Source organism: Mirounga leonina, unplaced genomic scaffold (genome assembly GCF_011800145.1).
Source record: "Mirounga leonina isolate KUSES-001 unplaced genomic scaffold, KU_Mleo_1.0 Mir_199, whole genome shotgun sequence".
Lineage (NCBI taxonomy): Eukaryota > Metazoa > Chordata > Mammalia > Carnivora > Phocidae > Mirounga > Mirounga leonina.
In genome coordinates, this window is record NW_023270498.1 from 13,679,658 (window position 1) to 13,695,606 (window position 15,949).

Here is a 15,949-nt window from a genome sequence, read left to right on the forward strand (position 1 = left end):
GGTGAATCAGAAGGTGTGAGGTTTTTCTGCAAATATTGGCTAATAACCCAACTTCAGAGTCTGGGAGAGGCTCCAGTGGATAACAAAGTACATTTATGGCTGTTTTCATTTCCTGATGGGCTGTGAATCTGGGGGAGGGGGAGGGTCGAAGTAACACTGGCTCAGTCTTCTTAGAAATGAAGACCTAGTTTTATTATTGTTATTATTTTAAAGATTTTATTTATTTACTCATAAGAGACAGAGAGAGAGAGAGGCAGAGGGAGAAGCAGGCTCCCCGCTGAGCAGGGAGCCCAATGCGGGACTCGATCCCAGGACCCTGGGATCATGACCTGAGCCCAAGGCAGATGCTTAACCATCTGAGCCACCCAGGCACCCGACCTAGTTTTATTATATCATAGAAGTAAAGTTAGCACCAACTCCTGCAACTGACACGTCATGTAAAAAGTATTTTGTATAAATAAGAGGTAAGAATTTGCTTTTTTACAAATGAATAATTGGGAGCCTATTTACAAGACACTAGGTAGCTGTCCTTAACCCTGGTTCCAAGTTGGAATCACCTGGGCTTCTTTAAAAATGCTGATGCCCATGCTTTGCCCCACTTGGGTTCACCAAGTTGTTGGTATTGAAGAAAAAAACTCCACAGGGGATCCCAACATGCAGCTAATGCTGAGAACCACTGCCACTGAGTCTGTAAATTTTCTCTTAAAGAAGAAAGCAAAGAGTTGAACATAATACAAAGAAATGAACAAAATACAGTGTGGGCATGGCCACAGCTGTTTGGAGATGACATGGCTTGGGTGAGCCAAGAAGAAGGAGGGAGGTCAGACAAGGCAGTGAGATAATGGGCCCCATGGCCCAGAAAATATTTGATTACATGGAGGTCTGCCTTTCTGGTATGAAGATACCTCCTTTATCACTTAAGGAAGTTCAGTAGCAATGAAAATGGTATGCAAGTTGTGCCTTGAAGATGCTTAAAATGTATTCACAGTGATATTTACACTGGGGGAGCTTGGAAAATACCCCATTTTTGGTTTCTGCCTTTAATAACTTTCTGCCTTGTCCAAGTTGGTTCCAAGGCCTGTTGGGCTTTTAAGCTCTGGATTGGTCAAATTCCTTCCATGGGGTGCAGAATACTGGAGGTGGTTATTACTCTAAGGAATGTTAATTTTTAGAACCTCAGACAGAGGCACAAGATGACCTTCCCTTTGATTTACAACATACAAGTTTCCAAGACAACCGGACTCAAGAGAGCTTCTTTGGGGGGAAGTGAGAGGGTTTCTCTGAAATCTTCTCCTCTCTGAACCCCTTCAACATTGCTTTGTTCTCTAAATGCCACATTCATAACCCCACAATGCAGCGACAGAGAGCTCAACTCTGGAAAGAGCGGCCAGCCTCGGGGAGGATAGGAAGCCCAGCTGAGAAAAGAAGGAGCTCCCTGACTTGGCTTCTCTTTTATGACAGTTCCATTTCTTCTGGTGTAGAAAACTAAGTGATGGCTGATCCCAGTCAAACAACAGTTCAGACAAAATGTGTCGGGCTGGAAAGTTGCACTGATCAGAGCCCAACTGGGCTTTCAGATGAGAGCCACTAGTTTCCAGAAGAGAGCTGTCAGCATCTACATGCAGGGCGCTCCCCCCACCACTGCGTTAGTCTGTGTCCTCACAGGTATCCCCACTGAGTGGCCAAGGACTGGGAAGTGCCCTTCCTGTGGACGGCCACTCTAAAGAGCACCCGAACCTTTGCCATGTGGATTCCTCTTACACATGTAAGAAGGAACTCTGCAACTGCCGTTCTCAACATGGCGCCTTTCTCTGTCTTATCTCTGTACTGAAGCCAGAATGCCCAATTTAGTTCTCCACAGACGAGGATGAAAGAGAAGGAAAACACCAGTGTCTCCGAGGCACTACCTCTCTCTTTTTAAAATAGGAAACAAGGAAAGAGTCAGGATGGAAGCATTACCACTGAGAGAGAGTGCCCCACAGACAGAGAGTTTTGACATCTGGTACTCTAGAGGCCTGACACCCGGCTTGCCATACAGATTTCAGACTGACTTGACCTGTTGTTTGGATTCCAACCACTCTTAACACCCATGGGTTGAGAAGGCGGTTGTCACGGTATTGGGGAAATGTCCTAACCACTGGAAACGCCTAAGTCAAAAGGCAGGAGGATGGGGGTGTGGTGAGGAGGGAGCATGCCCTCTCTGTCCTGTTGATTCTGTGGGCTGCCAGGGGTCATGGGGCCCAGGGGTACCCTGCTGTCACTTCTCCATGCCCTGGCATGGGGAGCCACGACTCCAGGTACAGTGCTGTGTAAACAGGAGCAATAATGGGCAGGGAAGAAAAGGAAGGGGGGAAGCCCAGCTGAAGGAGAAGCTCTCCAAGACCTCAGCTGCCTTGAGGGGCAGCTCAGGCAGACCCTCCCTTAATTTTTTGACCCACTGGTTTTTCTCATTGCCAACTGTAAGGACCATCCTTGGTTTCAGCTTTCCCTGCTCTTGCTTTGGTTTTGAGTTTTTTCTTCCTTCTTTCCCCACTTTTTTATACTTTGTTTTCTTTACTGTCCAGTCCATACGATTTGGTCTGTGGATTTTTGCATGATGTTCTAGGTAAGAAAATGCATGATTATTTTAGTTGTGTGGATGCTGCGATAATTTAGAGAAGGAAGCCTTAGAGTCGTTGCTGAGGGATTTTCCATGGGATATTAATTAGTGTTATGTGGGAAAAAAAAGGTTCAGTGGTTACATAAGTTTGAGAATTTCTTGGTTAAATAATGTTGACTAGACATCTCTACTGCAGGATGTGTCTTACTATTCATTGGTGTCTTTCGGTGTCTTACTATTCATTGAGAAATATCTAGGAGTGGCATGCAGTGTGTGGTATCTGCCTCTCTCTCTCTCTATCCATTCATCCACCTAACCACCCATCCATCTTATCTATCTATCCATCCATCCTATCATCTATCTATCATCTATCTATCCATCCATCCATCCATCATCTATCTCTTTGTCCATTCACATCCATCCAATCTATCCATCCATCAAATCTATCCATCTATCCATCCATCCATCCATCTGTCATCGACCTACCTACCATAAAAGCTGTTTTCAATGCAATTTCTTTGGCCTGGGTGTTTTGTGGAAGACACTTCGGGAAATTTTGCCTTAGAAAATGCTGGCAGCCAAATAGGGGAATAAGAATATATAACTCACCAACAACCCAAATGAACAACTGCAGAGGCAGTAAAATATAAATGGAGATGCTCTGAAGTCTGACAGTAACGTTGAGGAAGTTCCTTCAGCTTTCTGACAGTCTGCTTCCCTGGATCTGAACCGAAGTTAATTTTTGCCTCTTCTAGGCTCTTATGAGGAGGAAATGAGAGGCCAAAGTACTCAGAAAGCATAAGAGACATAGATAGAGTCGATAAATGATAATGGTTATTCCAGGAGACCAATGCATGAAATACTGTCTGTAAAATGCACTTTGTAAATTTTAAAACACACCGCAAATATTGGCCACATAGTATCAGGAGTCTTTCTTGAGTATTGCATACTTGTTGTGGGTTATGGTGTGGTACATACATTGTTCTTTCTTTCCATGGAATTCAAACCACCTTATTTGTATTATTTCATAAATAGAATGTGGAGCTGCAAAGGGCTGTAAGATCATCTAATACAAACTTTTCATATACTAAGTGACACAACAGAGGCCCTGAGATTAGGCGACTTGCCCAAGGTCACACAGTGGCAGAATAGGGATCACCAAGATTCTTCCTGTTCACCCACATACTAAAACCCACAACTTTGGGAAGTTAGAAGGAAAAAAATAATTTTTGGATCTTAATAACATTGGTGGAGAATCTGACGTTCCGTGGGTTGAGTGAGAATTCTTTAAGATTACAGGAGCACATGGTTACAATTCTCTTTCTTCCTGCTCCCCAGCTTCTCCAAGGTCTTTGTGCAGGCTTGCCCTTGCTGTGTGTGCCTCAGCCTCCCTCTGCCATGTTCCCCTCCTCAGAAAGCCTCCTCACCTCTCCGACTGGACTCTGCAAAACTTGTGTGTGATTATTAGCCTCATGTTAGCTTAGATGGGTTTTGCTGTGGTGTGCAGTGCATGGTTTTATTGTGGACACATGCATTTTTATATTCCCATGAATATTTGCTTTTTGTTCAACTTTGAGGGGTCTTTTTGTCTCCTGTCCCCCTCAGATGATGGTATCGGTAGTCAAGAAAGGAAAGAAGGCAGGCAGGATACTGGTATTTTTTCAGTACCAGCTATCTATCAGAAACTCTCACATAAGTCATCTCACTTACTCCTCACATCATCCCTTCGGCCAAGGAGGAAATCGAGGCCAAGGATGGGCTGACCCCAAGGGCCCAGCAGAGCCAGCATTCATTCAAGTTCAAGTCTGTCTGCTTCCAAAAACCATGTTCTCTATGGTACCACATTGTCTGTTCTGCAAACCTTCCCTGGGGCCACCGTACACACCACAGGCGCTCGACAAATGTTTGCAGATCATGATAGAAGTGCTTTCTCTACAACCTGGAGAAAATTCACTTGCAAGTCCATACTGTGGAAGTCAATTTAAAAGCCTGTGGAAAATGTATCCCAAACCTGTGGGAAACGAATTGAGGCTCAAATACGAGGAATAATGCTTGATCATGCAAACCCCAGCATAAAGACTGGCTGTATTTTGCTCATTCAGAGCGAAGTGCCAGCCGGCACATTTGGGGTGCCTCAAATTTCCACTAAAACCTGCATCTATGCACACGGAGGCAAAACGGTTTCAGAAATATTCTGAACTAGACTTGGAGATTCGCTTATCAGCCCCATCCGACAGACGGGGATGGAACTGGACGTCGTGTGTGGCTCTAGTCTCATTGCTGAGCTCACTGCAGACAAGCCACGGATCTGCCCATTGTCATGCTCAGAGCGGGCTGCTTTCTGGGGGAAGTTATAACTTGCCATGTTCAAATGCAACAATAATCTCTCCACCCCCTTTGAGTCTGGCACCCTTGCTGTCTATCTCTACTTGACATGAGCTTCCATAGTCAGTGAACATGCTGTCTGCTTCGTTAAACCCTTTTCTACATGATTTGACTAATCTACACAGCACTACCCAGAAATGGTAAATCTAGACAATGACAAAGAAGCACCGCACTATATAAGTATATTCTTGGTAAACTAATTTTCCCCCTGCCACTTTCAAAGCAATATAAACTTTGTTGTTCCTCCTGGATCTCAAATGCTTGTAATAAATTCTTTGAAATGTCAGTAATGTTGAACTGAGGGTTGTTTTTTTTTTTTTTTAAGGAGATTTTCTTTTTTTCATAAAAGGAAAAATTGTCCCTTGCAGAGAATGTGGATAAACATGCTTTGTTTATTTTATTCAGTGCTGAGTACGGTTGGGTAAAGGGACTCCTGTTTCCCACCCAACCTCTTCCTGAAAGAGTGATTGATGAATGAAACCCTCAACTTGTTGGACAGTAGTATAAACAGAAATAAACTCATGCTCTTTCTTATCTGTAGTATAGTCAACATTTGCTTTACATATTTATAGCCTATAACGCATTTCCATCAGTATGTTATATTTATTTATTTATTTATTTATTTAAAAGATTTTATTTATTTATTTGACAGAGAGAGACACAGCGAGAGAGGGAACACAAGCAGGGGGAGTGGGAGAGGGAGAAGGAGGCTCTCCGCAGAGCAGGGAGCCCGATGCGGGACTCGATCCCAGGACTCTGGGATCATGACCTGACCCGAAGGCAGTCGCTTAACCGACTGAGCCACCCAGGCGCCCAGTATGTTCTATTTAATCTCCATGATAATTCTCTGGGTTTGGGTGGATTTTTCTCCTCCAGAGTAATGAATTTTCTTTTGGTTCTTTAGCCCAAGAGGAAGCCTTACTCACACTGTATGGACTCTTCCCGGTTTTGAAAGCTCCTCACAGCCTGAATCGCTCTGGGAGAATGGTGCCTGCACAGTGATACTTTGTCCATTGTCACCAAACTTACTTGTTTTCATAAAACCATAAATCAGTTCAGTGAAAAATGTCAACCAAATTAAAAACATTTCAATTCAATCAATGATTGGTTTATTAGACCCTTGCATACACAGTTTAGTGAGGATGGATTTCCACCACACCCCTCTGCTCTGATGCACTCTCCAACACACACTTGCCTTTCTACTGTGCAAAATTTGGTGCAACTGTCAAGTTCAACTGGAAAGTGGGATCCAAGACCTGGATGGAATTTACAGTGGACACGATGTCACTGGCCTTGGAGGATATTTGCCAACTAAATCATTTACGCAGCTGGTACCCCAATGGTGGGGGTTGAGGGTGAGGGAAGTGAGGCAGTCATCTCAGGCACAAAATTTGTTTGCCCCAAAACACAGTCATCAAGATGAACAACATCTAATGTGATATTTTAAAAAATCAAAATGAATGCAAAAAATTCATGATCAACAAAATCAGTATTGCTGGCTTTTCCTCTTGTCTCAGACTCCAGTATGACTCAAGGTTGTTATTGATCCTATATCCAAAAATTTGATATTCAGTGCATCATGGATTTTGGCATTCATTTTGATTTTTAAAAATACTGCATTAAAATATTATCATTAGGGCGCCTGAGTGGCTCAGTCGGTTAAGCGTCTGCCTTTGGCTCAGATCATGATCTCAGGGTCCTGGGATCGAGCCCCACATCTGGCTCCCTGCTCAGCGGGAAGCCTGCTTCTCCCTTTCCCTCTGCCCCTCCCCTCCCACTCATGTTCTCTCTTGCTTGCTCTACTTTTTCTCTCTCTCTCAAATAAATAAAATTTTTAAAATCTTTAAAAAACTATTATCTATCTTGACAATTGCACTTTGGGGGGCACCTTGAGTTTTCCATCTGAGTGCATCCCTTGCCTCACCTTAGTCTCGGTCCAGGCTAGAGAATTCTACACTGTGATTCAGCCTCATGTGGGCAAGGAGATGTCTGAGCTCTCTTAGAATCACCAAGGCCAGAAAGGGGTTATATGACTATAACTACAAGGGTAGCAGAATATGCCACCCCACAAGGTGTCACTTCAGCATGAGGATTATTTTGAGTTGAAGACAATCGAAAAGTAGATATAAGAAAAGCTCTCTGACATTCCCTTATTTACCAAAAGCAGGACATAGATGTGCTAAAATGTCCCTCCCTCCCCTTTCTACCAAGAAGGACAGCAGTTGGTGACTGGGAACAACTCGAAACCCTTTTCGGCATGAGAGGAATCGATAACAGATCTTGCCGAAATTAGCCTTTACTTCCTATGAAATTCCCAGTATCGGGGCATCTGGGTGGCATATTCGGTGAAGCACCCGACTCTTGGTTTCCACTCAGGTCATGATCTCAGGGTCATGAGATGGAGCCCCATGTCCAGCTTTGGGCTCCGGGCCACGCTCAGTGCAGAGTCTGCTTAAGAATCTCTCTCCCTCTCCTTCTGTCCCTCCCCATCATGTGCACACACTCATGTTTTCTCTCTTTTTCTCTAACATAGATAAATCTTAAAAAATAAATAAATTCCCCATATTTGCCTTCCCACAATTTGCCACCCCTAGAAGCTCCAAGTCCTTCTCCTTTGTCACTTCTCTACCGATGTATTGTTCTTTTGTTAAAATGCTATGTAAACGCACCCCCTTTGAGTTACTCATCACTGAGTGCTCCCATGTGTGATGCCCAAGTTAATAAACTCCTATTTGTTTTCCTCCTGTTAGTCTGTCTTTTGTTAGTCTAATTTATGGGCCCCAGCCTGAGAACCTGGGATAAGGAGAGAAAAAAGACTGTTTTTGCCCTGCACCTGCATGGGTCGCCCAACACAGTTTCAGAGGTTTTAATATAAAGCTGCAAATAAAGTGGAAGATGGAGCTCGAGAAAGTGTTTAATTTTACCCCCCCTCCTTAGAGATGAAAAAACTTAGACCCACAAAGTTTTCACTAATTCCATGCTAAATTAAGACTAACTGCTAGAGAAAAAGGAGGGTGGCCCAGGGCACTGAGCTTTTCTTTTTTTTTTTTTTTAAGTTTTTATTTTAATTCCAGTTAGTTAACATAGAGCGTTATTCTGAGCCTTTCTATAGGAAGAAGTCCCCCGTTGGAGACCATTTGCTTTAAAAAAGATGAAAGTCATGTTTGTCTAACTGCTTCCCAAAGGGTTGGGCTCTTTGTCTTAAAATGGGATGATGTACCATCCTCTCTATCACTCAAGACACTTTGGAACTTACAAGAAGATCAGGAGGCTGGGTCCACTGCATAGCAGAGGTGGAATTTGGACGCGGTTTTACTGCCGGATGCCTGAGTGGTAACAAGACCTTTACCTTGGCAAACGCACACGGTCGAGAACAATTTTACACTATCTTTCGAGCAACTTCACCTCTGAGGAGGTGACTGTGCCCCTCATTCCTCATCCAAGCCCAGATAACTTTCCCTCCCCTAACTGCTTCCACTGATCTCTCTCTCCCTCTGTTACTTATTAAAATGTGCAATACAACAAGAAAAGGAAAAGATTATCCTGCCTCCTGCCATGCAAGACGGCATGCGGAAGGCCAAGGTTAAATGCAGCATTTGGTTTCTTAAGCTTCTCTAATGCATAGGTGTGCAAAAGCAATCTGGGACCGGAGTTTACAGCGGTGACTCTCGGAGGATAAAAACTTGACTTTAATTTGGACTCTCTGGCTAAGATAAAATCTGCTTCTGCTATCATTATCCCACTTATGTTTGTCCCCACTCTCTTTCCACTTTGCCACCCAGCTGAGTGGGAAGAAATTAACCTGACCTTGAAGAATACCCAGAGAATCTTGAGGACCATCGAGTTTTCAGTGGCCAATACAGAGGCCTACCAACATTTACATAGACTCATGGGCCTGAAAGGGATCTTAAAAATTATCTAGACCACAGATTTAACAGACGAGAAAATGAAGTCCAAAGCGCTAAAGTGACTTGTCCAGAGTGGTCAGCTAGTTAGTTGGAAGAAGAGTCAGAACGAGAATGAGACCTCAAAGCCCTGTGGCACCGTGACTAGTCTCCAACCACGTCTGGCTCATCCCCAGATCACTGATGAAGGAACATGCACGCCCCAGGGCTTTTATACAATGTTTATAATTTCCCTAGGGCAAATAAAAACTCCCAAGGATGGGCTCAAGAAAAGCCATCTCAAAAGTCAGGGAAAGGAGTTATTTCAATATTCTTTAGGGTCTTTACTGGATCAAAATTGTATATTCAAATTAGAATTGAACATTGTTTTTTCTTTTTTTTTTTAAATTTTTTTATTCTTATGTTAATCCCCATACATTACATTAGTTTTAGATGAAGTGTTCCATGATTCATTGTTTGTGCACAACACCCAGTGCTCCATGCAGAACGTGCCCTCCTCAATACGCATCACCAGGCTAACCCATCCTCCCACCCCCCTCCCCTCTAGAACCCTCAGTTTGTTTTTCAGAGGAACATTGTTTTTTCTAACTAGGAATGAGACCCTATGTTTTCTCCCCCCAAAGTTGCTTCTGTTTATGTTTCTGATCTGCTCCTACCCAACACATTCTGTATTTCTAGTTTTAGATTCTGGCACAGCCCGTGGCCAGTGGGTTAGAGCAAAAGCATGAAGTATGGATTGATATTTATCCTGGAATCTGCAAATTAAATTCAACCCGCCAATGTGTTTTGTAAATCCAAGTCTATTTTTCTTATTTATACTGAGAAGTATAAATTCTCTCCTCATCCCTCCTGAGAATGAGTTTGTGGGTGGGTAGCTCTTGAGTCTCAGTGAAGATTCTAAAGACAGCCCTCTGGGGCCAGCTTCTGGTGCTCCTGCTGGACAACCGCTCACCTATAACCCTGCGCCATCAAAATTAGTTCTCTGGAGTGATCATCCTCGAGACTCCCGTCTGTCTTGAAGCACCAACCGGGTTTTGTAAAGGAAGTCAATTTCATGGACTTGAGTAGAAGGGTGAAGAACTTATATTGCAGTCTTAGAGAAAAACCGGACAAGAACCATTTGGAGAATTTCAGTCTAGAGTGATACGGCCTGCCGGTGGTCTTCATCTTTTTTTTCATCTCGAGAAATGACCTCACCCAGTGAGACCCACACAAGCCACTTCTATTTATTTACTTATTTTTCTGAAGCTATGACAGCTTCTGCACACTGTAGAAGTAATTATTATCCTTCAAAGTTGTTTGTTTGTTTGTTTGTTTTAAACCTTCCGAATTACTGGTTTTCCCTGACAACCTAAGTTGCATTGTTCTTAACTCTCTCAAGCAGAGTTTGAAACATGTGGAAGGACAAAGCCCACGTGAAAATAAAGAATCGTAAAATAGAATGTAAACTGTCATATATGAATTTAGTTGATCTTTGTTTCCTTTAATAATCTTCAAACAAAACACCTTATTCTGGTTCATAAAGATCATTACCTTTGAGAGTTAAATTATCTTTGCAGGTCCTTTTAAAGTTTTCTTTTTAAAAAGTTCAAACATTTCATGTTCCACAAACTCAAAAACCTTTCAACTAGTGTAGGAAAAAAAACAACAGTATTTCAAAACCATGGAATTCTCCATTTATTTTACACGTCTATCGTGAAAGGAAAAAAAAAATCCCTTTATTCCTACTGATATATATTTATTCAAAATTAGTTCTCTAGCTACTCGGTAACATTTTTAAAAGCTCTACTGAATCATTCTTTCAGTGGTCATCCATTAGATCCAAAGAAGTTAGAGTATTAAGTTAAAACCCCAAAAACAAAAAATTAGAATTATTCTCTCAAGGTTATAAGGAATGAAATGTGGCTCCGAGCCTTCATTTCTTTGCAAAAATAATACCACACAAAACGTATCCCCTGGACTTCCATAGGAAACCATTAGGACAACTTTTGGAAATTCTCCTAATAGAATTTATTTCCATGGGGCAGACTGATCACCTCATCCACAAGTCCTGTCAAGAGCCATTCAAATGGGTTGTCTATACCTGGCTTTCACTGGCCAACAGAGATTTATAAGATGTTGACAGTGTTCAGAAAAGACTGATATCCACAGAGCTCAAAGTCTCACTCCACTGTAAGAAACACCGGACTCTATAAGACAACTGAGGACCGAGCTAAGTAACCTCATCCCTCAGAGCAGGACAAATTTTTTCTTATTTCACCCGTTTGGGTGGCTCAGGTAGAGGAAGTGTTTAACAGGATGGTGTATAGGTCCGTCTAATTTGACCGCTCCTAAAAAGTATTAAACTCATTCTTTGGAATAATAGAGTTGAATTCTGAATGCTAAAAACATTAGGATGGCTACAATCCTGCATCTTGTAAGTTTGATCGTACCTATTTTCTCTGTAGATGTCAATGCCCACTGAAGATTTTTATAGCATGTGTTCATGTCAGTCCCGGTCAAAGGTATTATGCTGTCTCACACTGGTAAGATTTTTAAAAATACATCTTCAAACCCGACTCAAGAGAACGTTCACGTTGAAAGTAGCTATGACCCAAGTGCCAGGGAAAACGCAATTACTCATCTCACTCAAATGCTTTCATTTCCAAGAAAACTTTGGGCCACCATTGAGAATTCAAGTTCACAGGAACAAAGTTTAGGGACAACAAACAAAGTGAGTTCTAAAATACTAAGTCTCTAATCCATTTGCCTTTCTGTCCATGTGTCATTCCAGCGTGACCTTGCATACTTTGCTGTTGAAGACCTAAGGATGCATTACGACTGTTCCCCTCAGGTAAGGGAGGGCTGTGCGTGCCCCAGCGAGGATCAAGGAGGGGGCTGAGTTGGCATTTGAAATGAGTGCCTAGGCTGCTCACTTTGTACTAAATCATCTGTCATCTCACTGGGGAACCCAGCCTTATGTAAGGCAAAACCTGAGCTATTCATTTCTGGATCTGAGGTGTTGACATGGCGGTCATTATGTTTTGAAGCTAATTTATTTTAAAGGCATCTAAGTTAGGAAGAGCTCTCTGAACTTCAAAGTTATGTATTCCTGAGTGAGGGGAGAGTAAAGATCAGCTTTCATAATTAGCCTGAAGATCTATTTTTTTTGATTCCCTCAGCCTCAAGGTAATAAAGGAAATGTACGGAAGCTTTATTATTTTATAAAGATGAGGATTTGTTGTGGCTCTGTGCATCGTTTTAGAGTGCTTGTTGGTCCATGGTTGGAATGGTTGGAATCTGGGACACAGACTGGGGCTGAATTTCTTTACCCTCCTAACCCCAGAGAGTCTTTAGAAAAATAGAAACAAAAGAGCACAAAGTACTTAAGGTAAGACACTGTTGTATTCATAATATAGAGAAATAACCACCATGCCTCATGGACAGGAGATGCAGTTCTCCACGGGGCTACAAAACTGTGCTAGTAATAATTTTAATTGGATGCTATCTTTGCTGCCTTCAGAAAGTATCATAAAATGGAATTATTACAGGCTACAAGTGCACTTCCAGGGCTGGCCTCTCACAGGAGGAAACAGAAAACATTTATCCATTGGAGGGCAACATCAATGGGCTTCTATTTGTTTCGTTTACATGCATCCCCAGCTGCCTGCTATTCGCTTCCTCCTCCCTGGGTCTGAGAGATCAGTTTGAATGAGGTGCTGCAGCCCGGGCTGCTAAGTTTTGCGGGCCCTGGGCCTCGGTGCGGGGGCGGGGGGGGATGGCAGGGGAATGGTGGGGGGACGGCGCCAGCCCCGAGGGCAGGTCCCCGGGGCTCGCGGGGCGGGGCGGGGAGCATACCTGCAGAGGATTGGGTGGCGTGAGCGGCGACGGAAGGCCATGTCCCGGAGACTGGCTGGGTTTCTGAGGGGGGCTTGCACTCTGCTGAGTTGGAGACGGTTGGTTCTGGTTCTGGTTCTGGCTCTGGCTCTGGGGGTGGGGGTGGGGCTGCGGCTGCGGGGGCTGAGCTGGCGGAGCCGGCGGCTGCTGGGAGGCGGGAGGCGGCGGCTGCTGGGGCGGGGCGGGCTGGGGCTGCGGCTGCGGCTGCGGGGGCTGCGGGGGCGCCTGCGGCCTGGGCGGCGGCGGCGGCGGCGGCGGCGGCGGCTGGAGCTGCTGGAGCTGCTGGAGCTGCTGGAGCTGGGAGTTCAGGGATGAGGTAGCTACAAGGAGAGAAAGGGAACGTGCAGTTGAAACACACACGACCACATCTGGCGGGGTCTCTGACAGCTTGCTCTGTGCGAGCAGAAAGAGTTTGCTCTCCCGCCCTCATCTCTTCGGTGCTGGGGTTGCGGGGGGCGGTGGGGGCGCTGGGAGAAAAGAGGCGCTTCGTGGGGGAGATTTTAAAATTTGGAGAGGCCCAGCCTGGCCCCCATCAGGCGTGGCTTTCAAGGGTATGGAGCGATGGCAGGCAGCGCTGTGCCAGGAACGGAGCAACGTTTACCTGCTTTCTCTCTCTCTCTCTCTCTCTCTCTCTCTCTCTCTCTCTCTCTCTCTCTCTCCCGTCCCGCACTGGCTTGGGAAAGTCACTGAGGCTTTCAAGATTGCCTCTCGAGTGTAAAAGTTCAAGCCCTTTAATTCTTTTGGCACATGCCCAACTGGAGTTAAGAACAGAAACTAAATTGTTTGCAATCTGCTTTTGCTCAAGAGTCCCATCAGTGGCGTCTCCGCCACCTGCTACTTCAGACCGCGCCAATTTGCTTAGACATGTTAGTTTCGAGTTTCTACACTTTTGGTGGGTTTTTTTTTTCTCCTTAAACATGGTACATGCTTCTCGGTTTTGCAGAGACAAAAGTCTGAGTCTGAATATTTTGCCTGCTGATCAAAGAGACAGGGCCCCCTCACCCTCCACCTCCAAACTGGAAGGGTACAAGTAGGCTACTGTGAACCCTACAGTGGTAACTAGACATGTTAGCACCTCAAAAACAGGCCAGGAACTGAGAGAATGAAATGATCTTTGTAAGATTTCCTTGTTAGTTGAAAAGTAAGACCAGCTTCTTAACACTGAACACGCTAAATTTGTTCTCATATGCCCATCTACTATTGGACAATTTCTGCAGCAGGAAGACTGTTAGTTGGGCCAAAGAAGGATGTAGAGAAAATTACTGTTACAAGTTCACTTCCTTCTTCTCCCAACTCTCAGTCTAAAAGCTTTCCAACAAACTTACCAACTAATATAAGGATCAGTGCTGAACCTGTAGGCCTTGGCTGAAATGTTTTCCTGCTTCTCCCTTACCTAGAATTAGTCAACATTTTCAACAGTAATGTTTGTAACATTAAACTAGTTCCTATTTTTTTTTTTTTTTAAATGCTCCTTTAAGGATGCCTGGGTGGCTCAGTCAGTCAAGTGTCTGCTTTTGGCTCAGGTCATGATCCCAGAATCCTGGGATCGAGTCCTGCATCAGGCTCCTTGCTCGGCGGGAGCCTGCTTCTCCTTCTGCCTTCTACTCCCCCTGCTTGTATGATCTCTCTCTGTGTCAAATAAATAAATAAAATCTTTTAAAAAATGCTCCTTTAGAAAACATCTACTGGTTCTGTAAAGTGGAATATTGCATTACCTGCCTTCACACAACAAATAGGTTCTTGAGAAGCATGTGCACATTGAAATGTATATCGAGGACACCCAGAGAACTTGGTAAGAAAATCAAGCAGTGACTCTGTAAATTTAAGAATCGTTTTGTTAAATTTATTGAACATCAGCAATGCACTAGTACTGTGCCTAGGGATATATAGGATTTAAGGAGATAATCCTGCCTTCAAGGAGTTCATAGTCTATTTCTGGAGTTAAGATTAACTCATAAAAAACAATCGATTCTGTGGTACTGGCACAAAAACAGACACATAGATCAATGGAACAGAATAGAGAGCCCACAAATGGACCCTCAACTCTATGGTCAACTCATCTTTGACAAAGCAGGAAAGAATGTCCAATGGAAAAAAGACAGTCTCTTCAACAAATCGTGTTGGGGAAATTGGATAGCCACATGCAGAAGAATGAAACTGGACCATTTCCTTACACCACACACAAAAATAGACTCCAAATGGTTGAAAGACCTCAATGTGAGACAGGAGTCCATCCAAATCCTAAAGGAGAACACAGGCAGCAACCTCTTCGACCTCAGCCGAAGCAACTTCTTCCTAGAAACATCGCCAAAGGCAAGGGAAGCAAGGGCAAAAATGAACTATTGGGACTTCATCAAGATAAAAAGCTTTTGCAAAGCAAAGGAAACAGTCAACAAAACCAAAAGACAACCGACAGAATGGGAGAAGATATTTGCAAATGACATATCAGATAAAGGACTGGTATCCAAAATCTATAAAGAACTCATCAAACTCAGCACCCAAAGAACAAAGAATCCAATCAAGAAATGGGCAGAAGACATGAACAGACATTTTCCCAAAGAAGACATCCAAATGGCCAACAGACACATGAAAAAGTGCTCAACATCGCTCGGCATCAGGGAAATCCAAATCAAAACCTCAATGAGATACCACCTCACACCAGTCAGAATGGCTAAAATTAACAAGTCAGGAAACGACAGATGTTGGCGGGGATGCGGAGAAAGGGGAACCCTCCTACACTGTTGGTGGGAATGCAAGCTGGTGCAGCCACTCTGGAAAACAGTATGGAGGTTCCTCAAAAAGTTGAAAATAGAGCTACCATATGATCCAGCAATTGCACTACTGCGTATTTACCCCAAAGATACAAAAGTAGGGATCCGAAAGGGTACGGGCACCCCGATGTTTATAGCAGCAATGTCTACAATAGCCAAACTGTGGAAAGAGCCAAGATGTCCATCGACAGATGAATGGATAAAGAAGAAGTGGTATATATATACAATGGAATATTATGCAGCCATCAAAAGGAATGAGATCTTGCCATTTGCAACAATGTGGATGGAACTGGAGGGTATTATGTTGAGCGAAATAAGTCAAACAGAGAAAGACATGTATCATATGACCTCACTGATATGAGGAATTCTTAATCGCAGGAAACAAACTGAGGGTTGCTGGAGTGGGGGGTGGG

At 43.8% G+C, this 15,949-nt stretch overlaps 1 protein-coding gene across 1 annotated transcript in view; it reads right to left on the minus strand.

Annotated features, from left to right (window-relative positions):
• The window catches only part of POU6F2 (POU class 6 homeobox 2), a 478,714-nt gene that overhangs the window by 104,569 nt on the left and 358,196 nt on the right, over positions 1-15,949 (minus strand). Inside the window, exon 5 of the mRNA XM_035026528.1 lies at positions 12,727-13,085. Coding sequence (XP_034882419.1) covers positions 12,727-13,085 — 359 coding nt within the window. The remainder of the gene's footprint in view (positions 1-12,726; positions 13,086-15,949) is intronic.